Below are 21,111 nucleotides of genomic sequence, written 5' to 3'. Positions count from 1 at the left end.
GTCCACAGGTTGCGGATAGTGGAATGCTCCATACGGAGTAGCTGACACGGCAAGTCGCGGACAGAGGCCTCAGAGTGAGGTGGTTGGTAGAAAGGTAGATAGGACGGCGAAAGTCCTATGGAAAGATCCAGATCGTGAGAAGACGGGCTATACTGAAAGGAAGTAAGAAGGAGGTCATAGGATGTATAGCCTTCGGTATCATAACAGGACACAATGGACTGCGAGCTCACTTATGCAAAATCGGTGCGGCAATTAATAGCACGTGTAGGGCATGTGGGGAAGATGATAAGACGTTGGAGGATTTCATATGCCATTGTCAACAGACACCTTTTTGATGGTATCGATACATTCTGCTGACGCAAAACGCAGCACCTAGATGTCCCCTCTATACTCACAGCTCATAATTTGTATCGCTGGACCCTTTTCGGAGTTCAACAGATGTTCCAAAATCCGCTCGTTAATCAGATCCTTGAGACTGATGATCTGGTGGAATCGATGAGTGCTTACGTCAGTTCATCTCTGTTGTGCTTCCTGCCAACTTTGGCAAAAGATAGCGGCTCTTTACCTTTTTCAACAACCATCTTCTCCTTCCGAAATGGCTGTGGCGTTCTTTTGGAAGTCATAGTCCATCTTGAAGACTCAGGGGCCGTGCGCGCTGCCATCGAATATCCAAACAATGACATAATTCTAAAAATTCCGAAAAACCATAAATCAGTCCCTTGTTTCCAAATGAAAAACAAATTTTCCTTGTAAAAATACTTTTGTAATTTTATTATAACATACATATATAACATAAAAAAAGAATACTAAAAAACTTAATTTAAAATTCCAAATATAAAAATATTCGTATAAGAAAATAATTTAGTTCAATGAAATAAACCTTGTAGTTCGTTGGGTGGAAGAGAGATGTTTAGCCTGCAATCTGAAGCTGACGCTGCTTCAAATTGCTTGAATTTTGTGATTCAATTTGGCCTAATGGTGGAAGGAAGGAAACGAATGCTCTCGCCTAAACAAAAACATAAAATTAAGGCACGTTTTGTGTGAAATCAAGTACTGCCCCGATTTCGTTTGATCTAAAATCTAATAAGAGTAACCGCCATCCGAGGAATAACTCTGGGGAATGGTATCGGGTACTTTGCTAGAGGGTGCAGGATAGGAATAGCCCCCATCATTGGAGCCACCTCCGCCATTGTCATTGCCTGTGGGGGGAGCACCATATGAGGAAGATGGCGCACTTGGGGCATTGTACGAAGAAGATGGTCCCGAGGGTGCACCATAACCTGAAGAGGGAGTTTGTGCAGGAGCATCATAGCTGGAAGAAGCAGGAGCAGAATAGCTATAGCCTGAGCCAGTACCGCCTTGTTGTGAGGGAGCACCATAGGAAGAGCTGGGCGCCGAAGGAGCATTGTAGCTGGAAGAGGGCCCCGAAGGATAGCCAGATGATGGCCCAGTGGGGGCGCCATAGCTAGACGATGGTGTCTTTGCTGGGGTGCCATAGCTAGTTGAAGGCGGTTGTATGGGTTGGAATGATGAGGATGAACCTTGAGATGGGGCGCCATAGCTAGATGAAGGGGCCTGGGCGGGAGCACCATAACTGCCGGAAGGTGTCTGGGCTGGAGCACCATAGCTGGATGAGGGAGTTTGAGCTGGGGCACCATAGCTTGAGGAGGGCGCTTGGGCAGGAGCACCATAACCGGAGGAGGGAGTTTGAGCTGGGGCACCATAGCTTGAGGAGGGAGCCTGGGCAGGAGCACCATAACTGGAGGAGGGAGTTTGAGCTGGAGCATCATAACTTGAGGAAGGTCCTTGAGCTGGGGCACCATAACTGGAGGAAGGTGTTTGAGCTGGAGCACCGTAGCTGGATGAAGGAGCTTGAGCTGGAGCACCGTAGCTGGATGAGGGAGCTTGAGCTGGAGCACCGTAACTGGAGGAAGGTGTTTGAGCTGGAGCACCGTAGCTGGATGAAGGAGCTTGAGCTGGAGCACCGTAGCTGGATGAGGGAGCTTGAGCTGGAGCACCGTAACTGGAGGAGGGAGCCTGAGCTGGAGCTCCATAGCTGGAGGAAGGAGCCTGAGCTGGTGCACCGTAACTGGAGGAAGGAGCCTGAGCTGGAGCACCGTAACTGGATGAGGGAGCCTGGGCTGGTGCACCATAACTAGAAGAAGGCGTCTGAGCTGGAGCTCCATAACTGGATGAGGGAGTTTGGGCAGGAGCACCATAACTTGAAGACGGGGCTTTAGCTGGAGCACCATAACTAGAAGAGGGGGCTTGAGCAGGGGCACCATAACTGGAAGAGGGGGCTTTAGCTGGAGCACCATAACTGGAAGAGGGAGCCTGAGCAGGAGCTCCATAACTTGAGGAGGGAGCTTGAGCAGGAGCACCATAACTTGAGGAGGGAGCTTGAGCAGGAGCACCATAGCTAGATGAAGGAGCTTTAGCTGGGGCACCATAACTAGAAGAGGGAGCCTTAGCAGGAGCACCATAACTGGATGAAGGAGCTTGTGCAGGAGCACCATAACTGGATGAGGGAGCTTGTGCAGGAGCACCATAACTTGATGAGGGAGTTTGAGCTGGAGCACCATAGCTGGAGGAAGGTGTTTTTGCGGGAGCACCATAGCTGGACGATGGAGCTTGAGCTGGGGCACCATAGCTGGACGATGGAGCTTGGGCTGGGGCTCCATAACTGGATGAAGGAGTTTGAGCAGGAGCACCGTAGCTAGAAGAGGGAGCAGAAGGAGCACCGTAACTAGTAGAGGGAGCCTTTGCTGGGGCACCATAACTGGAGGAGGGAGCTGATGGTGCACCATAGCTGGAAGATGGTGCCTTAGCTGGGGCACCATAACTAGAAGAAGGAGCTGCAGGGGCACCATAACTGGAAGATGGAGCCTTAGCTGGTGCGCCATAACTAGAGGAGGGAGCTGCTGGGCCCGAAGGAGCACCATAACTGGAGGATGGGGCCTTGGCTGGTGCACCATAACTAGAGGAGGGAGCTGCTGGACCCGAAGGAGCACCATAACTGGAGGAAGGAGCCTTAGCTGGGGCACCATAACTAGAGGAAGGAGCTGAAGGCGCACCATAGCTGGAGGAAGGAGCCTTAGCAGGAGCTCCATAACTAGAAGATGGTGTTTTAGCCGGTGCACCATAGCTGCTCGATGGTGGTGATGATTTAGGTGGACCATAGCTAGAGGAAGGAGCCCTTGCAGGAGCACCATAACTGGATGAGGGAGTTTTAGCGGGAGCTCCATATGACGAAGAGGGAGGCGATGACTTAGGTGGTCCATAACTAGATGAGGGTGCCCTTGCAGGAGGTCCATAACTGGAAGAAGGTTGCTTGGGTGGTCCATAGTTGGATGAGGGACGACGCGAAGAACTCTTCTTTGGGGGGCCATAGCTTGAGCTAGGACGACTTGAATAGCCAGACGCTGGTCCTGATGGCGGTGGTGGTGGACCATAGCTAGACGAAGGACTTCTGGGTGGAGCTCCATATGAAGATGAAGGCTTTGATGCAGGACCACTGGGGGCATAACTATTCGAAGCTGGTCCCGAAGCAGGAGGCAAATAGGAGTTTGATGGTGAACTGTAAGAGGACGAGCCGCGATTGTTTGTGGAAGGTGGCAAATAGCTGTTGCTTACAGGAGCCTCACGTTTCTTCGCTTCAGACGTCATGGCAAATAATGTAACGCATAGCAGCTGATTGGAAAAGAAAATGAGAAGCAAAATAAATATGACCAAGTTAATGATGTGAAGAAATTATGTGGCTATACTCGTTAGTGAGGTAAAACTTACCGCGGCGGAGGTGCTGAGAAGTTTCATGGTGCCAATGTTGGGTAAAAAAAAGTTATGCACTACAATTCAAGCTCCCCAAACTCTACAAAAGAAGCACAGAAGAAAAAAATCATAAATATATATTTTTTTTTTAAATTAATTAATAAGTAAAAGCATGCTAAGTTCAGCCTGGCCAAATCTTATATACCCTTCATCATGGATAGCATTTGTCAAATCCTTTACTGACACCTCTTAATAGGCAAACAAAGGGTAATCGGTAAGAATTGATATGCTATTAGAGTTATATCAGGTTATGGACTGATTTGCACCATACTTGGTTTGGATGTTCAAGATCTTAGTAGAAGTCATTTTGCAAAATTTCAGCCAAAGCGGATAAGTATTGCTCCCACTAGAGGCTCAAGAAGTAAAATCGATAGATCGGTTTATATGGGAGCTATTTCAGGTTATGGACCAATTCATTAATTAAGCACCATATATTTATATATACGTAGAAGTTTTTGTATTGGTTGCCCAAAAAGTAATTGCGGATTTTTCATATAGTCGGCGTTGACAAATTTTTTCACAGGTTGTGACTCTGTAATTGCATTCTTTCTTCTGTCAGTTATCAGCTTTTACCTTTAGCTTGCTTTAGAAAAAAAGTGTAAAAAAGTATATTTGATTAAAGTATTCTAATTTTTATCATAAATACATTTACTTTCTTTCAAAAAACCCGCAATTACTTTTTGGACAACCCAATACAAAATTTTAGCCAGATTCGATCCGATTTGAGCCTTCCAGTGGCTCCAAAAGTCAAGAACCGAGTTTGGTTTATATGGAAGCCATGTCTGATTATAGTTCGATATTGACCGTACTTAGCTCAGGTGTTGGAAGTCAAACCAAACACTACGCCCTCTAGAGGCTGAAGAACTTTAATCGAAGGATCGGTTTATATGGGAGCTATATCTAGTTATAAACCGATTTAGACCATGCATGGCATTGTTGATGAAAGTCGTAACAAAACACCTCCCGCAAAACTTTAGCAAAATCAGTTAAGAAGTGCGCTCTCTAGAGGCTCAAGAAATGTAATCGGGGGATCAGTTTATATGGGAGCTATAGCAGGTTAGGAACTGAATCAGACCGTACTTAGTACAGTTGCTGAAAGTCAAAATAAAATATTTCATTAAAAAATTTAAGCCAAAACTGGATAAGAATTGCGCCCTCTAGAGGCTCATGAAGCAACATGGGAAGATAGGTTTATATGAGAGCTATATCAGGTTATGGACCGATTCACGCGATATTAAGCACGTATATTTAAGGTCAGAAGAAAGGAGGAAGTCCTTGTGCTAAATTTTAGCCATATCGGATAAGATTTGCGCCCTCTAGAGGCTCAAGGAATCAAGATCTGAGATTGGTTTTTATGGAAGCTATATCACATTATGAACAGACTTAGACCTCACTTGGCATAAATATTGGAAGTCAAGGCAAAACACTTTGTTCAAAGTATCAGCCAAATCGGATAATAATTGCGCCCTCTATAGGCTTAAGAAATCAAAATCCGAGATTGCTTTATAGGACAGCTATTTCAGGTTATAAATCGATTTTGACCATACTTTGCACAGTTGTTGGAAATTATAACAAAATAACTCATGCTGAATTTGAGACAAATTTGAGATTGGTTTATATAGGAGCTATGCCACGTTATTAATCGATTTTAACCATACTTAGCACAATCGTTGGAATTCAAAACAAAACACTTCATACCGAAGCTAAATCCGATAATAATTTCGCCCTCAAGAGGCTTACGATGTCATATGGTTTTTATTGGAGCTATGCCATGTTATGCATCGATTTTGACCATATTTGGCACAATCGTTGGAATCCAAAACAAAACACTTTGTACCAAATTTCAGCTAAATCAGATAATAATTGCGCCCTCTAGAGGCTCAAGAGCTATGTTAGGTTGGTTTATATGGGAGCTATATCAGGTTATGAATAGAGCACAGTTGTTGGAATTCATTACAAACCACTTCAAACCAAATTTCATCCAAATTGGATAATAATTGCGCCCTCTAGAGGCTCAAGAAGTCAAGATCCGATATTGGTTTGTATGGGGGCTATATCAGGTTTTTAATAGATTTTTATCATACGTAGCATAGTTGTTGGAATTACTACCAAAACACCTCATGCTAAATTTGAGAAAAAAATCGTATAATAATTGCGCCCTATAGAGGCTCAAGAAATAAAGATCCAAGTTCAGTTTATATGGCAGCTTTATAAAAACATGGACCGATATATACAATCCCAACCGACCTACAGGAAGTTAAAATGCAAATTTGCTAATGAACATTCCATTAAGGAACAGGGGCACCTTCTCACATATCAATGAGTGCTGTTCGATTGAAGATAAGCTCAATGACAAGGAGCCTCCTTTCTGTTGCCGATTCCGAACGGCGTGCCGCAGTGCGGCACCTCTTTGTGGAGAAGTTTTTACATGGCTCCTATACCAAATGGTACAGTACCTCCCAAATGTCTCCAGCATTAGGAGGGGATAACCACCGCTGAAAATTTTAATGATGTTCTCGCCAGGAATCGAATCCTGTCGTTTAGCTTCAAAGCGGGCATGCTATCCTCTGGGATACGGTGGCCTTCACACCTACAGGAAGTGTTCGTGCAAAATTTCAAGTGGCTAGCTTTTTTTCTTTGAAAGATAGCGTGCTGTCTACAGACGGACGGACAGACGGGGTACAGACCAATATACAGATGGACGGACAGACAGATGGATGGACAGACAGATGGACGGATAGACAGAAAACACAGACAGATGGACGGACGATCATGGCTAAATTGACTTATAATGCCAAAACGATCAAGAATATACATACTTTATTAGGTCTCAGACCAATATTTTGATGTGCTACAAACGGAATGACGAAAATGGTTTATCCCCATCCTATGGTGGAGGGTATTATAAGAAATGAATATTTGTTTTGTTATGACTTCCAACAAAATGACCTATAACCTTTTATAACTCCCTTTAAATGGGATCTCCCAATTTGACTTTTTGAGTCCCTAGAGGGCGCTAGTACTAACTCATGTATCAGATATTTTGCACAATGGCATACGTAATGACCTCTAGTGTCTATGCAAAGTATTTTTCAAATTGGTCTACAATCAGATGTAGCTGCCATATAAGACAATCTCCCAAATTGTCTTAATGAGCCTACAGAGGGCGCAATATTCATTTGATTTGGCTTAAATTTTGAACCACTGATGACCACAGTTAAGACTTTAAACATCTACGTCAAGTATGATCATAAAATGATTTCACTCCCATATATAAAGGCTGGTATGCACCTCGAACAAAATTTTCGTTTTCGGTTTCGATACCATTACCGAAAATTTCGCTTGCAGTTACGCAGCTTAAGCCAATATCGAGATTTGATATCTGAAGCCTATAGAGGGCGAAATTTTTCATTCTTTTTAATATTATTTTTTAAGTTTTCTGTATGTCAGTGTTATAAAAACCTTTTTATTGTTATGAAGTTTTAGTTTTCTTTTGGGTTATACAAAAAGTGTTCATTAAAATTTGGCACAATGCGTGAAATGGAGTGTCACACTGAACCAAAAGTCAAAATAGTAGCGTTTAAGCTAAGCTTAAATAATGAATGCTTGTATACACTTGATGCCGGCTAGGTAACAACACCTCAGTTGCAAGCGTGTTTTTTTTTGTTTTGGTGGAAACTAAACCACAATGAAAACGAAGATGGGCAATGAGAAGTAATGAAACGACGAAAGACCTATTAACTCCAATTGGCGACTACCGCAACATGCAATTGGTAAACCTAACGCAATGTTATCTTCAACATAAGGAAAACCAATGATGATGATGATGATGATGAAGTGTAGTGTGTACAGGGGAAGCCAGTCATTGAGGAGTTTGGAGTTGCTTGATCGATGTGTGTAGCTGCAGCAGCAGTGACTTGTAATAGGGAAGTTTTAAATCATTAAACGTCAATTAAAATCAACATTTTCTGTTCATCACAAAATTTTTATCATTTGCCAGCTGGTGTTGTTTTTGCATTTTGAAGCCACGGCCCGGTGTCATTCATAAAATGTTGATAATAATGATGGTGGCGCTGAAGCTGACTCTGTTCGAGTTCCATCTTCAGTTACATTAACATGACCTCGCTTAGGCTTTGAAAATGACGCACTCGTGTAACGTTTATCAGAGATCTCTACAATATTTATCAGTTAGTCAGACCAGCAGCGAGTTGGTGATGGTGTCCATGCCACTTGAGTAGTCACAGTAAGCACTTTGTTTTCAGATGACTTGATGGAACTGTTTGTTGTGCTCCGGCTACTGTAGTTAGTTGGAACTGTTTGGAAAACTCAAACCTATGCCTATGCTGGTTTGGAAAATCGTTATACTGCTCTTATGATTTGCTAAGATCGTTCATAAAAGTAGCATAAAATCCATTTGAATACTAAAACAAAGTTTCATCCGTCATTGGTTTTTTGCTGTTTCATGTTTGAAAACTTTTGCTTTTGTTTTAGTTTTGCTTTTTGCAATATCTGCGGATAATTAAGAAATCCACTCTACTCATCATCTCATTTTTCAAATGTAATTTAGATGAAACGCCAATTAAAAAATGTTTATAATTATTTTGAGAATATGTTATTGAAACTGCTAGTATCAGATCAATTGAAATTCAAGGTTTTTATATGAAGTTCAAAATGCTGAGTTATGTCGTTGAATGACATTGTTTTTATGGGAAAACTTCTTTTTACTGACCTTTCTAGGCATAAACAGAATGTTAGTGCATTTAATTCATGGTTTTAAAAATTTTATCTTTATTATATAAGACCCAGGGCATCCGAATCCAACTGCGCCTACTCAACCATATTTTAAACTACACATTTTGAACCACATCAAAAAGCCAACAATATTTAAAATTGACGATAGAGTGAGTTGTTACCAAACTCCGCAAAATTAAGTAAACATTTCTTCTTTGAAGAGCTCATGAAGCCTATCGATCCATACAGTGGCATTTGTTCAGATATAGCAGCGAAGTCAACATCCAAGATCGGTTTATATGACAGCTATATCAGATTATGTACCGATTTGAACCATACTTAGCACAGTTATTGGAAGTCATGACAAAATTCGTCATGCACAATTTCAGCCAAATCGGATAAGAATTGCGCCCTCTAGAGGCCTAAGAAGTCAAGATTCTAGTTTGGTTCATATGACATCTGTACCAGATTAAGTACTGATTTAAATCATACTTAGCACAGGTAATTGGAAGTTATAACAAAACACTTCATGCAAAAATTTCAGCCAAATCGGATAAGAATTGCGCCATCTAGTGGCTCCGTCCGTCTGTCGAAAGCACGCTATCTTTCGAAGGGGTAAAGCTAGGCGCTTGAAATTTTGCACAAATATTGGGTTGCCCAAAAAGTAATTGCGGAATTTTCATATAGTCGGCGTTGACAAATTTTTTCACAGCTTGTGACTCTGTAATTGCCTTCTTTCTTCTGTCAGTTATCAGCTGTTACTTTTAGCTTGCTTTAGAAAAAAAGTGTAAAAAAGGTATATTTGATTAAAGTTCATACTAAGTTTTATTAAAAATGCATTTACTTTCTTTTGGGCAACCCAATACTTCTTATCAGTGTAGGTCGGTTTGGATTGTAAATGGGCCATATCGATCTATGTTTAAATATAGCTGCCATACAAACCGATCTTTGATCTTGACTTCATGAGTCACTAGAGGGTGCAATTGTCATCCGATTTGGCTAAAATTTTGCATAAGGTGTTTTGTTATGACTTTCAAGAACTGTGCTAAGTACGGTTTAAATCGACTAATAACCTGATATCGCTGTCATATTAACCGATCTTGAATCTTGACTTATTGAGCCTCTAGAGGGCGCAATTCTCATCCGATTTGGCTGAAATTTTGCAAGATGTGTTTTGTTATGACTTCCAACTACCTGTGCTAAGTATGGTTCAAATCGGTACATAATCTGATATAGCTGTCATATAAACCCATATGGCAGAAATTTGATATTAGGTGTTTTGTTATAACTTCCAACAACTGCGCTAAATATGGTTCAAATCGATTCATAACCTGATATCGCTGTCATATAAAACGATCTTGGATCTTGATTTCTTGAGGCACTAGTGGGCGCGATTTGGCTGAAATTGTATATGAAGTGTTTTGTTATGACTTCCAAAAACTGTGCTTGACTTCTTAAGCCTCTAGAGGGCGCAAATCTTCATACCTTCAACATACGTGTCCAATATGGTCTGAATCAATCTATAGTCTGATACAGCTCTCATATAAACCGATCTCCCTATTATGCTTTTTGAGCCCCTACAAGGGGAAATTCTTAACCCAAGGGACTGAAATATTACCCAATGACTTCTACTATGGTCGTCAACATTTAATTCATTTATGGTCCGAATCGGACTATAACTTGATATAGCTCCAATAGCACAGCAATTTTTGTCCATATTTCTTTGGGATACCATGTAGAGAACGGCATTTTCAAACGAGGTGTCTGAAGTTAGAGAAGAGGAGCACAAGATCTATACACATCGAAATGTCTTCCAAGGTTAGATTGAAATGGTCTGTGATGAGCAATTAAGTCACAAATAAATGTCACAAATCACTGATGATTGTTTACACTATTCATTAAATTTATTGTACATGAATACTAGTTGACAAAATTTAATGTTTGTAAACACAATTTTTACGAATGCCTTTTTATTTGTGGGAAATTTGTTTTCTATTTTTCTATTTCTAAAGAAATCAAAATCATTACCAAATTTTAGGTTTATTACACAATTATTAGAGTTGTAAATTTCATCTACCAAGAATGACGCCGCATAAAATCGAAATCAACTCAATTACATCAGTTTTTTCTTTTGGTAGTAAAACAACAAACAACAAATGATTTGTTATGATTGTTTCCATTTGTATCCATCATCACCAAGACTAATGTGATTAACGCATCCACAATACGAATAGAAAATGGGTTTCAATTCATATACATTAGAGGGGGTCAATTGTATTATGAAGAAAAAGAAATTGGTTTGAATGAAATACACATTAAAACAAAACAAAGTTGGAGGTCACCGTAGCGCAGAAGTTACGTCATGTCCGCCCATGAGCCTGGGTTCGAATCCTGGCAGGAACATCAGAAAGTTGTTCAGCGGTGGCTATCACTTTCTAATGCTGGCGGCTTTTGTGATATACTTTGCCATGTAAAAACTTCTTCCCAATGAGGTATCGCTCTGCCGTTCGGATTCGGTTATAAAAAGAAGGTCCCTTATCATTGAGCTTAAAATTTAATCGGACAGCACTCATTGATTTATGAGAAGTTTGCCCCAGTTCCTTAATGGAATGTTCATGGGCAAATTTGCGTTTGCAATTGCACCTTCCATGTTGTCTAGAAATCAAATCGGACAATTCGATTATACTGGAGTTATTCTCCACATGGACCCATTTTGTCCATTTATCATACAAACTGACCTAGTATATCCATAAAAATCGAGCAAATATGTTCAAACTGTAATAACTTTGGTTGACAAATGACATCATTGTTGCAAATTGCCTAAAATCTGACGAACATATAAATACAAGCTATATCTAATTCTGAACCGATTTCGAGCAAACTTCTCAGATAATGTGGTAGTCGTCGAGGAAAGCGTTTTGCAAAATTTTGGCAAGATTGGTCTAACAATGCGCTTGCAATAGCTCATGGAGTTAAAATCTGTCGATATACATATATGACAGCTTTACCTAAATCTGGGCCGATTTCTATGAAATTCACCAATAATATCGAGAGTCATAAGAAAATCCTTACTTGCAAAATTTCGAAAGAATCCATTTAAAACTGAGCACGTTCTTGCAATATTTCTAAAAATCGGACGAACATATATATGTGGGAGCTATACCTAAATCTGAACCGATTTCGGAAAAACTTATAAGATACTGTGACAGTCGTCGACGATAGCGCTGTGCAAAATTTTGGCAAGATGGGTCAATAAATGCGCTTGCAGTAGCTCTTGGAGTTAAAATCTGTCACCAGTAATATCGAGAGTCATAAGAAAATCCTTACTGCAAAATTTTGAAAGAATCCATTTAAAACTGAGCACTTTCTTGCAATATTTCTCAAAATCGGATGAAAATATATATGGGAATATATACCAAAATCTGAGCCGATTTCGAACAAACTTCTCAAATACTCTGGCATTCGTCGTGGAAGTTTTGGGAAGATTGATCAATAAATGCGCTTGCACTGGCTCTAGGAGTGAAAATCGGGCGAAATATATATATATATATATATATATATGAGTTCCATATATAAATCGAAACCTATTTCCATAAAATTCACAAGCAATGTCGAGAGTCAAAAGAAAATCCTTCCTGCCAAATTTCGAGAGAATCGGTTAACAAATGACCATTTTATTGCATTATTACTGAAAATCGGAGGAACATATATATGGGAGCTATACCTAAATCTGAACCGATTTCGAGAAAACTTCTCACATACGGTGACAGTCGTCGAGGAAAGCGTTGTAAGAGGTTTTGGGAAGATTGGTCAATAAATGCGCTTGCACTGGTTCTAGGAGTAAAAATCGGGCGAAATATATATAAAGGGTGATTTTTTTGAGGTTAGGATTTTCATGCATTAGTATTTGACAGATCACGTGGGATTTCAGACATGGTGTCAAAGAGAAAGATGCTCAGTATACTTTGACATTTCATCATGAATAGACTTACTAACGAGCAACGCTTGCAAATCATTGAATTTTATTACCAAAATCAGTGTTCGGTTCGAAATGTGTTCATTCACCGTAACGTTGCGTCCAACAGCATCTTTGAAAAAATACGGTCCAATGATTCCACCAGCGTACAAACCACACCAAACAGTGCATTTTTCGGGATGCATGGGCAGTTCTTGAACGGCTTCTGGTTGCTCTTCACTCCAAATGCGGCAATTTTGCTTATTTACGTAGCCATTCAACCAGAAATGAGCCTCATCGCTGAACAAAATTTGTCAAAATTTGAACACATTTCGAACCGAACACTGATTTTGGTAATAAAATTCAATGATTTGCAAGCGTTGCTCGTTAGTAAGTCTATTCATGATGAGTGGATATGAGTTCCATATATAAATCAAAACCGATTTCCATGAAATTCCACAATAATGTCGAGAGTCAAAGGAAAATACTTCCTGCCAAATTTCGAGAGAATCGGTTAACAAATGACCATTTTATTGCATTATTACTGAAAATCGGACGAACATATATATGGGAGCTATATCTAAATCTGAACTGATTTCGAGCAAACTTCTCACATACTGTGACAGTCATGGAGGAAAGCGTTTTCCGAAGTTTTGGGAAGATTGGTCAATAAATGCGCTTGCACTGGCTCTAGGAGTGAAAATCGGGCGAAATATATGTATGAGAGCTTTATCTAAATCGGAACCGATTTCAATGAAATTCACCAGCAATGTCGAGAGTCATAAAAAAATCCTTCCTGTCAAATTTTGAGAGAATCGGTTAACAAATTTTATTGCATTATTACTGAAAATCGGACGAACATATATATGGGAGCTGTATCCAAATCTGAACCGATTCAATTCAATAGGCTTCGTCTCTAGGCCGAAAAACATGCCTGTACCAAATTTTAAGAGGGTCGGATGAAAACTGCGACCTGTACTTTGTACACAAATTAACATGGACAGACGGACATAGCTAAATCAAATCAGAAAGTAATTCTGAGTCGATCGGCATACTTATCAATGGATTTATCTCTCTTCTTTTTGGTTGTTACAAACAAATTCACTATGTTATAATACCCTGTACCACAGTAGTGGTGTAGAGTATACAATTTGGGCAAAATGATGAGCAGCTACCTATACGCTTTCGAAAGTTAGAGTTAAGGTCAGATCGACTTAATGCCTCTTCTTATGATGTTCTTAATCAATATAACAGTCACTATTATATTCAATAGTAAATGAAACCTTTCACCCACCTTATCACACACAAAGTATATATCATAACAAATCGTGTGGTCGATTTGTATTTTATCAAATCAATTCAACTCGCATTGTCTGCAGACAGGCAGTCAGCAACATTAGGAATCAGGCAAAACATACATAGGTTATGACCATGTTAAAACTAACATTGAAAAGATTTATACCCAAAGATATAGACAAATGTGCATTCACTATACCCGTATGTAGTGCAATTCAAAAGGAGGGAAAATTAAAAAATAACAAAGCCACTAGAAAATATAATTAAATTCCGCAAAAAATATATACACTCATGCAATTGCATTTGTTCAGTGTGAATTTAAAGAAAGACACAAAAAGCTGACATAAAAAAGCATGAAGAAAATTAAAACAAACAAACAAAAAAAAAAAAAAAAACCAACATCATTGAATAACCGACAAAATCCAATTTTATATAAGGAAACTGTACACGAGACCGAAAAAGATGATAGGAGGTTTGTGTTTTCTTTATTTTTTTTTTGTTCATGATGATGTTTGTTTTGCATATATAATAGAAAGAAATAAGGCTAAGTTGGTTTTTCATGGGAGGAATATTTTTAAAAATTTAATAAAAAAAAATTTTGTAAATATTTTTGATGGATTTATGATTCAAGACAATCAGAGCCGGGGATCGGTTTATATGGGAGTTATATTTGTTCATTGACCTATTCGGATCATACTTAGCATGGATTTTGAAAGTTATAACACAAGTCTTTGTTCTAAATTTCAACCAAATCGGATGAAAATTGAGGCTTCTAAGGGCTCAAGAAGTCAAATCCGGTGATCGGTTTATATGGGGGCTATATCTGTGTATGGACCTATTCGGATCATACCTCACATGGATGTTGAAAGTCATAACACAAGTCTTTGTTCCAAATTTCAGTCAAATCGGATGAAAATTGAGGCTTCTAGGGGCTCAAGAAGTCAAATCTGCGGATCGATTTATATGGGGCCTATATCTGTTTATGGACCTATTCGGATCATACTTCACATGGATGTTGGATGTCATAACACAAGTCCTTGATCTAAATTTCAGCCAAATCGGATGAAAATTGAGTCTTCTAGGGGCTCAAGAAGTCAAATCCGTGGATAGGTTTATATGGGGCTTTATCTGTTTACTGACCGATTCAGATAATACTTGGCTTGGATACTGGAAGACATAACACAAGTCTTTGTTCCAAATTGTAGCCCAATCGAATGAAAATTGAGGCCTATAGAAACTCAAGAAGTCAAATCGGGGGATCGGTTTATATGAGAGCTATATCTGTTTATAGACCGATTCCAATCATACTTGAAATTTTCCAAATTTCCGTCAAATCGAATGTCAATTTAGGCTTCTACGGATTGAAGAAGTCAAATTCGTCAATCGGTTTATATAGTGTTATACCTGTTTATGTACTGATTTGGAGCATACTACCCATGGATGTTGAAAGTCATAACACAAGTCTTTGTTCCAAATTTCAGCCTAATCGGATGAAAATTGAGGCTTCTACGGATTGAAGAAGTCAAATTCGTCAATCGGTTTATATAGTGTTATACCTGTTTATGTACTGATTTGGAGCATACTACCCATGGATGTTGGAAGTCATAACACAAGTCTTTGTTCCAAATTTCAGCCTAATCGGATGATAATTGAGGCTTCTAGGGCCTCAAGAAGTCAAATCCTGGAATCGGTTTATATGGGGCTTTATCTGTTCACTGACCGATTCAGATCATGCTTGGCTTGGATACTGGAAGACATAACACAAGTCTTTGTTCCAAATTTTAGCCCAATCGGATGAAAATTGAGGCCTATAGAAACTCAAGAAGTCAAAGCCGGGGATCGGTTTATATGAGGGCGATATCTGTTTATTGACCGATTCCAATCATACTTGGCATGGGAGTTGGAAGTCATAACTTAAGCCCTTGCTCTAAATTTCAGCCAAATCGGCTGGAAATTGATGCTTCTAAGGGCTCAAGAAGTCAAATCCGGGGATCGGTTTATATGGGGGTTATATCTGTTTATTGACCGATTCGGCTCATATATGACATGGAAAGAAATAACGCAAGTCTTTTGCTTAAATTTCAGCCAAATCGGATAAAAATTGGGGCTTCTAACTCAAGAAGTCAAATCCGGGGATCGGTTTATATGGGGGCTATATCAAAATCTGAACCGACATAGCCCATTTGAAATCCCAATTGACCTACATCAATAAGAAGTGTCTATGCAAAATTTCAAGTGTTTAGCTTTACGCGTTCGATCGCTATCGTGATTTCGACAGATAGACGGACGGACATGGCATGGGGGCGCAGATCATTATTTCGAGATGCGGTATGTCCACCATAAGATGAGGGTATACTAATCTAACCACCATCCTATGGTGGTGGGTATAAAAACACATAATGGTCAATTAAGAAAGTGAGGTATAATGGTTAGGCTGCAATGAAAATTCATCTCATCAGGAGAAGAAAATTTTCGGTAGAAAGAAGAACATGTTAAAAGGCATTTAGTTCGGCGGTGCTGAACTTTGCATACCCACCACCTCGGAAAGTATATTAAACACCTTTCGTTATAATACGGTGAAAAATTCATCATTTATGTACCCATAGCAGCTATATGGAAATATGATGCCATTTGGATCAAATTCGCAACGAACGCCGAGGGGCCTAATACAATTTACTGCTCAAGACAGTAAAACAGAATGTTGGTCTATATGGCAGCTATATCAAATATAGTCCGATTTCCCCTATATTCGGAAAGGATATGTAGGTGTCTAATAAAACTCATTGTACCAAATTTCAGCGAAATAGGTAGGAAATGCGATTGTTATGGGCCCAAGAACTTAAATCGCGAGATCGGTATATATGACAGCTCCAAGTACCGAACTGACAGTACACGGTTTTAAAAAACCATGTGCCAAAATTCAATAGGATCCAAGACCTAAAATCGGGAGATCGGAATGACAATTATATCCAAATGTAGCCCGAGGTTGACCATACTCGGTACCAATTTCGAGGGGTCTAACACAACTCATTGTGCTAAATTTTAGCGGCAGATCAGACCATATGAACGTTTTTGATATATTTATTATCAAAATTTATTATTACACTACTATATCTATATTAATATTCAAATATAGTCCGATCTTAATCATATTTGGTACAGGTGCCGAGAAGCTCTATACAAGTAACAGTTCAAAATTTCAGCGAAATCGGATAATAAGTGCGCCGTTCATATGATTAAGCCCTAATTCGGATGATCGATCTATGTGAGAGGTATATCTAAATATGGTTCAACGTCGAACATATTTGGTTTGGACGTCGGGAGTCTTAAAGCAGCTCACTGTTCCTTTTTTGGTCTTTAGAACATAAAGCTGAAAATCGGTCTCTATGGCAGCTTTATCTAAATATAGCCCGATCTGGACCATATTCGGGACAGATATTGGGAGTCCTGAAACAACTCACTGTTCCAAATTTCAGCAAAGTCGGGTAATAAATGTGCCTGTTATAGTCTTAAGTCCCTAAACCGCCAGATCGCTCTATATGGCATCTATATCCAGATATCTTCCGATCTGGACCATTTTTGGTTCGGATATCGATGGGTCTAACAAAACTCACTATGCTAAATTTCAGTGAAAACCGCTAATAAATGCTCCTGTTATGGGCTAAGGACCCCAAAATCGCCAGATCGGTCTATATAGCAGCTATAACCAAATATAGTCCGATGTGGTGCATTTGCAATCCCAACCAACCTACACTAATTAGAAGAATTTGTGCAAAATTTCAAGCGGCTAGCTCTACTCCTTCGAAAGTTAGCGTGCATTCGACAGACAGACAGACGGACGGACATGGCTAGCATCGACTTAAAATGTCATGACGATCAAGAATATATATACATTTTGGGGTCTTAGAGGAATATTTCGAGGAATTACAAACAGAATGACGAAATTATTGTAGTATACCCCCATACTATGTTGGAGGGTATAATAAGGACAAATACTTTTTCAGTAAAGGTTTGATAAGGTAGCAGTAGATGTCTGAATACAAAATCACATAGACAATTTTAACCCATTAACTCCTTTACTTCGATTCCCTTCATATTTTCACTATTTAGACCCAATAAATAATTTTTTTTGACAGAATTTTTTTGTGATTGAAATCTTCAAACGCAACAATACACTAAAATAGTTTCCAGAAATCTCACTCCCAAGATATTACAGAATATTTTTTATGCCCTACATCACTATTGTGGTTCCGGGTATTATAACTTAGTGCACATGTTTGTAACACCCAGAAGAAAGAGATCCATTGATAAGTATACCGATCGACTCAGAAGCACTTTCGGATTCGATTTAGCTACGTCCGTCTGTCAATGTTAATTTGTATACAAATTGCAGGTCGCAGTTTTCATCATATCATGTTAAAATTTGGTGCAGGCATGTTTTTCGGCCTAGAGATGAAGCCTATTGAAATTGCAAGAAATTGGTTCATATTTGGATATAGCTCCAACATATATTCGACCGATTTGCAGTAATAATGCAATGAAATAGTCAATTGTTTACTGATTCTCTCGAAATTCGGCAGAAAAGTTTTTATGATGACTCTCGATCGACTCAGAATCACTTCCTGGTTCGATTTAGCTATGTTCGTGTGTCTATCCATGTTAATGTGTGTACAAACTGCAGGTCGCAGTTTTCATCCGATCGTCTTCAAATTTGGTACTGGCATGTTTTTCGGCCTAGAGACGAAGCCTATTGAAATTGGAAGAAATCGGTTCAGATTTGGATATAGCTCCCACTTATATTTTCGACCGATTTGTATTAATAATGCAATAAAAAAATCATTTGTTATCCGATTCTCTCGAAATTTGGCGGGAGGGTTTTTATCTTGACTCTCAATATTACTGGTGAATTTCATAGAAATCGGTTCAGATTTAGATATAGCTGCCATATATTTTCACACCTGGAGCCACTGCAAGCGCATTTATTCACCAATCTTGCCGAAATTTTGTACAACGCCTTTCTCGACGACTACCACAATATATGAGAAGTTTGCTGGAAATCGGTTCAGATTTAGATATAGCTGTTCGTCCGATTTGTAGTAATAATGGAATGAAATGGTCACTTGTCAACCGATTCTCTCGAAATTTGGCGGGACGGATTTTCTTATGACTCTCGAAATTACTGGTGAATTTCATAGAAATCGGTTCAGATTTAGATATAGCTCTTATATATATATATATATATATATATATATATATCGCCCAATTTTCACTTCTACAGCCATTGCAAGCGCATTTATTGACAAATCTTCCAAAAATTTTGTGCAACACCTTCCTCTACGACTACCATAATATATATGAGAAGTTTGGTGAAAATCGGTTCAGATTTAGATATAGCTCCCATATATATGTTCGTCTGATTTGCAGTAATAATGAAATAAAATGGTCACTTGTCAACCGATTCTCTCGAAATTTGGCGGGACGCATGTTCTTATGACTCTCGAAATTACTGGTGAATTTCATAGAAATCGGTTCAGATTTAGATATGGCTCTCATATATATACAATATATTCTCACAAAGAAATTAAAGTACCTCCCTCCAACGCTTCCCAAATCAATTTAAAAGTTTTTATTTTACTTTGCGAATGTTTTCTTTCATTCCAAAGTATAATAATTTTCAATAATTTATTCCATATCCTTGCTGTTGATTTTGTTGTTTGAGACCGCTTTTTTCAAACTGTAGTAATAAATATTGCTTATATGATTTGAAAATTTTTTTAAAAATATTTTTGTGTTATATTAGTCATCCTTATTTTCTCATAAGAAAATTTTAATTCAACGTTTTGCACCAAAAAATCGTACACATATTTTTCATGACTAATAGTTAAATGACCATTTTTGGTTATTTTTCAGGTTCACTTTATGGTTGTAATACATTTTTTTTTTTATTTTTTCATAATTTAAGTTTCACTTTTTTGCATAATTTGCATAATTTTTTCTCATCACCATTTATGTTGTTTTGTTATTTGTTTAACACTAACCCAATTTTAATCGCTGTTATCGTTTGACAGCGAACGAATCCTTAGAATTGTTCACACGAACTATGCGTATAAGTTTGCGTTGAATCGAACGAATCTCCTCACCAGAGTTCGTATGTAAAGTTGATATGGTTAGATACGTTTATGCCGATAGTTGAATGTAAACTATGGTTCCCATTGAGCCCAAGATTTGGCTTTTATACCACAAATGTTCACTTTGAAATTCAACAAAAGCGAAACACAGAGGCATAGATAGATGCAATTGAAATAAGCCCAAGCAACATTGAAAACAATAACAGAAACTGGGTAAACTTACCGTGATTTACTTTACATTTGAAGATGAGGTTGTTGTTGGACACATCTTCACATTTTTCACCACTAAGCTGAGCTAGAGATCATAATGATCATCATTGCTCATCGACTGCTCTTCGTATGTATGAGAGTGAGTGAAGCCCAAGCTCCCCATCTCATTTAATCTATTACAATTTTAGCCTGGGCTTTGTTTTATGTAATGCAACTCCCTTGCTCTCGCATGGCTCTGTAGTAGGTGAGCATATCTTTGCCAATTAGGGTGCTTATGAGGTAGAGTAGTTGGCCTCATGGGGAGTTTGTTTACTCACCCCATTTTTATAGTGTTTTTCTTTAGTTGGTGTTCAACGCACATGCATGCAAGCTCTCCTGCGTTGTATTACTCCGTATTGCTGTTGTGGGTTGCGAGTGCCTAACAAGTGCACTAGCTTTTGAAAAGGAAAAAATCGCTTACAGATATTGCGGTTTGCTACATGTACTTTTGGTGGTCAATGAATTGGGAAGCATTATGTTTAAAAGATTTTTTAAGAAAAAAAAAAATTGCAACAAATAAGGGTCTACTAGTTTCTCTTGGTAGGGAAAAAATCATTAAAATTATTCATTATTCCAATTTATGTTAAATAAAACACAAATACCCTCCCCTAACCCTGGAGATGGGTAGGGTGATTCAGTTTACACTCATATAGTGACCTAAAAACAAAAATTTGTTACCCAAAGGAGTGACTGAGGGGACCCCACCAGCATCCCAAAACCCGCAAAATGGATATATAGGTTAATCATGACAATATGGGATTCAAAGTAAAGGTAGCAAGGTAGTAAAAAACGAATTGAGATGCAATTTTGAGCCAAGTGATTGGAGCCAGGTGTTTCTCAACCTGAAACCCTACTAAACTAAACATATTTACCGACCATGGCAATATGGGATTCAAATGAAACATATTTGGGAGTAAAGCACTT

At 38.9% G+C, this 21,111-nt stretch overlaps 1 protein-coding gene across 1 annotated transcript; it reads right to left on the bottom strand.

Annotated features, from left to right (window-relative positions):
* Positions 1–741: 741 nt before the first annotated feature.
* On the bottom strand, positions 742–19,912 carry LOC106083093 (pro-resilin). Its single transcript, XM_013245937.2, has 3 exons — positions 19,849–19,912; positions 3,787–3,868; positions 742–3,690 (listed from the first exon to the last, which is right to left on the bottom strand). The coding sequence occupies exons 2-3, from the start codon at positions 3,811–3,813 to the stop codon at positions 1,081–1,083; spliced, it is 2,637 nt and encodes an 878-aa protein (XP_013101391.2). The 5' UTR covers positions 3,814–3,868; positions 19,849–19,912; the 3' UTR covers positions 742–1,080.
* Between the last annotated feature and the right edge of the window lie 1,199 nt (positions 19,913–21,111).

Source organism: Stomoxys calcitrans, chromosome 2 (assembly GCF_963082655.1).
Source record: "Stomoxys calcitrans chromosome 2, idStoCalc2.1, whole genome shotgun sequence".
In the NCBI taxonomy this organism is placed as follows: Eukaryota; Metazoa; Arthropoda; class Insecta; order Diptera; family Muscidae; genus Stomoxys; species Stomoxys calcitrans.
This window is presented reverse-complemented; position numbering and strand designations above follow the sequence as displayed.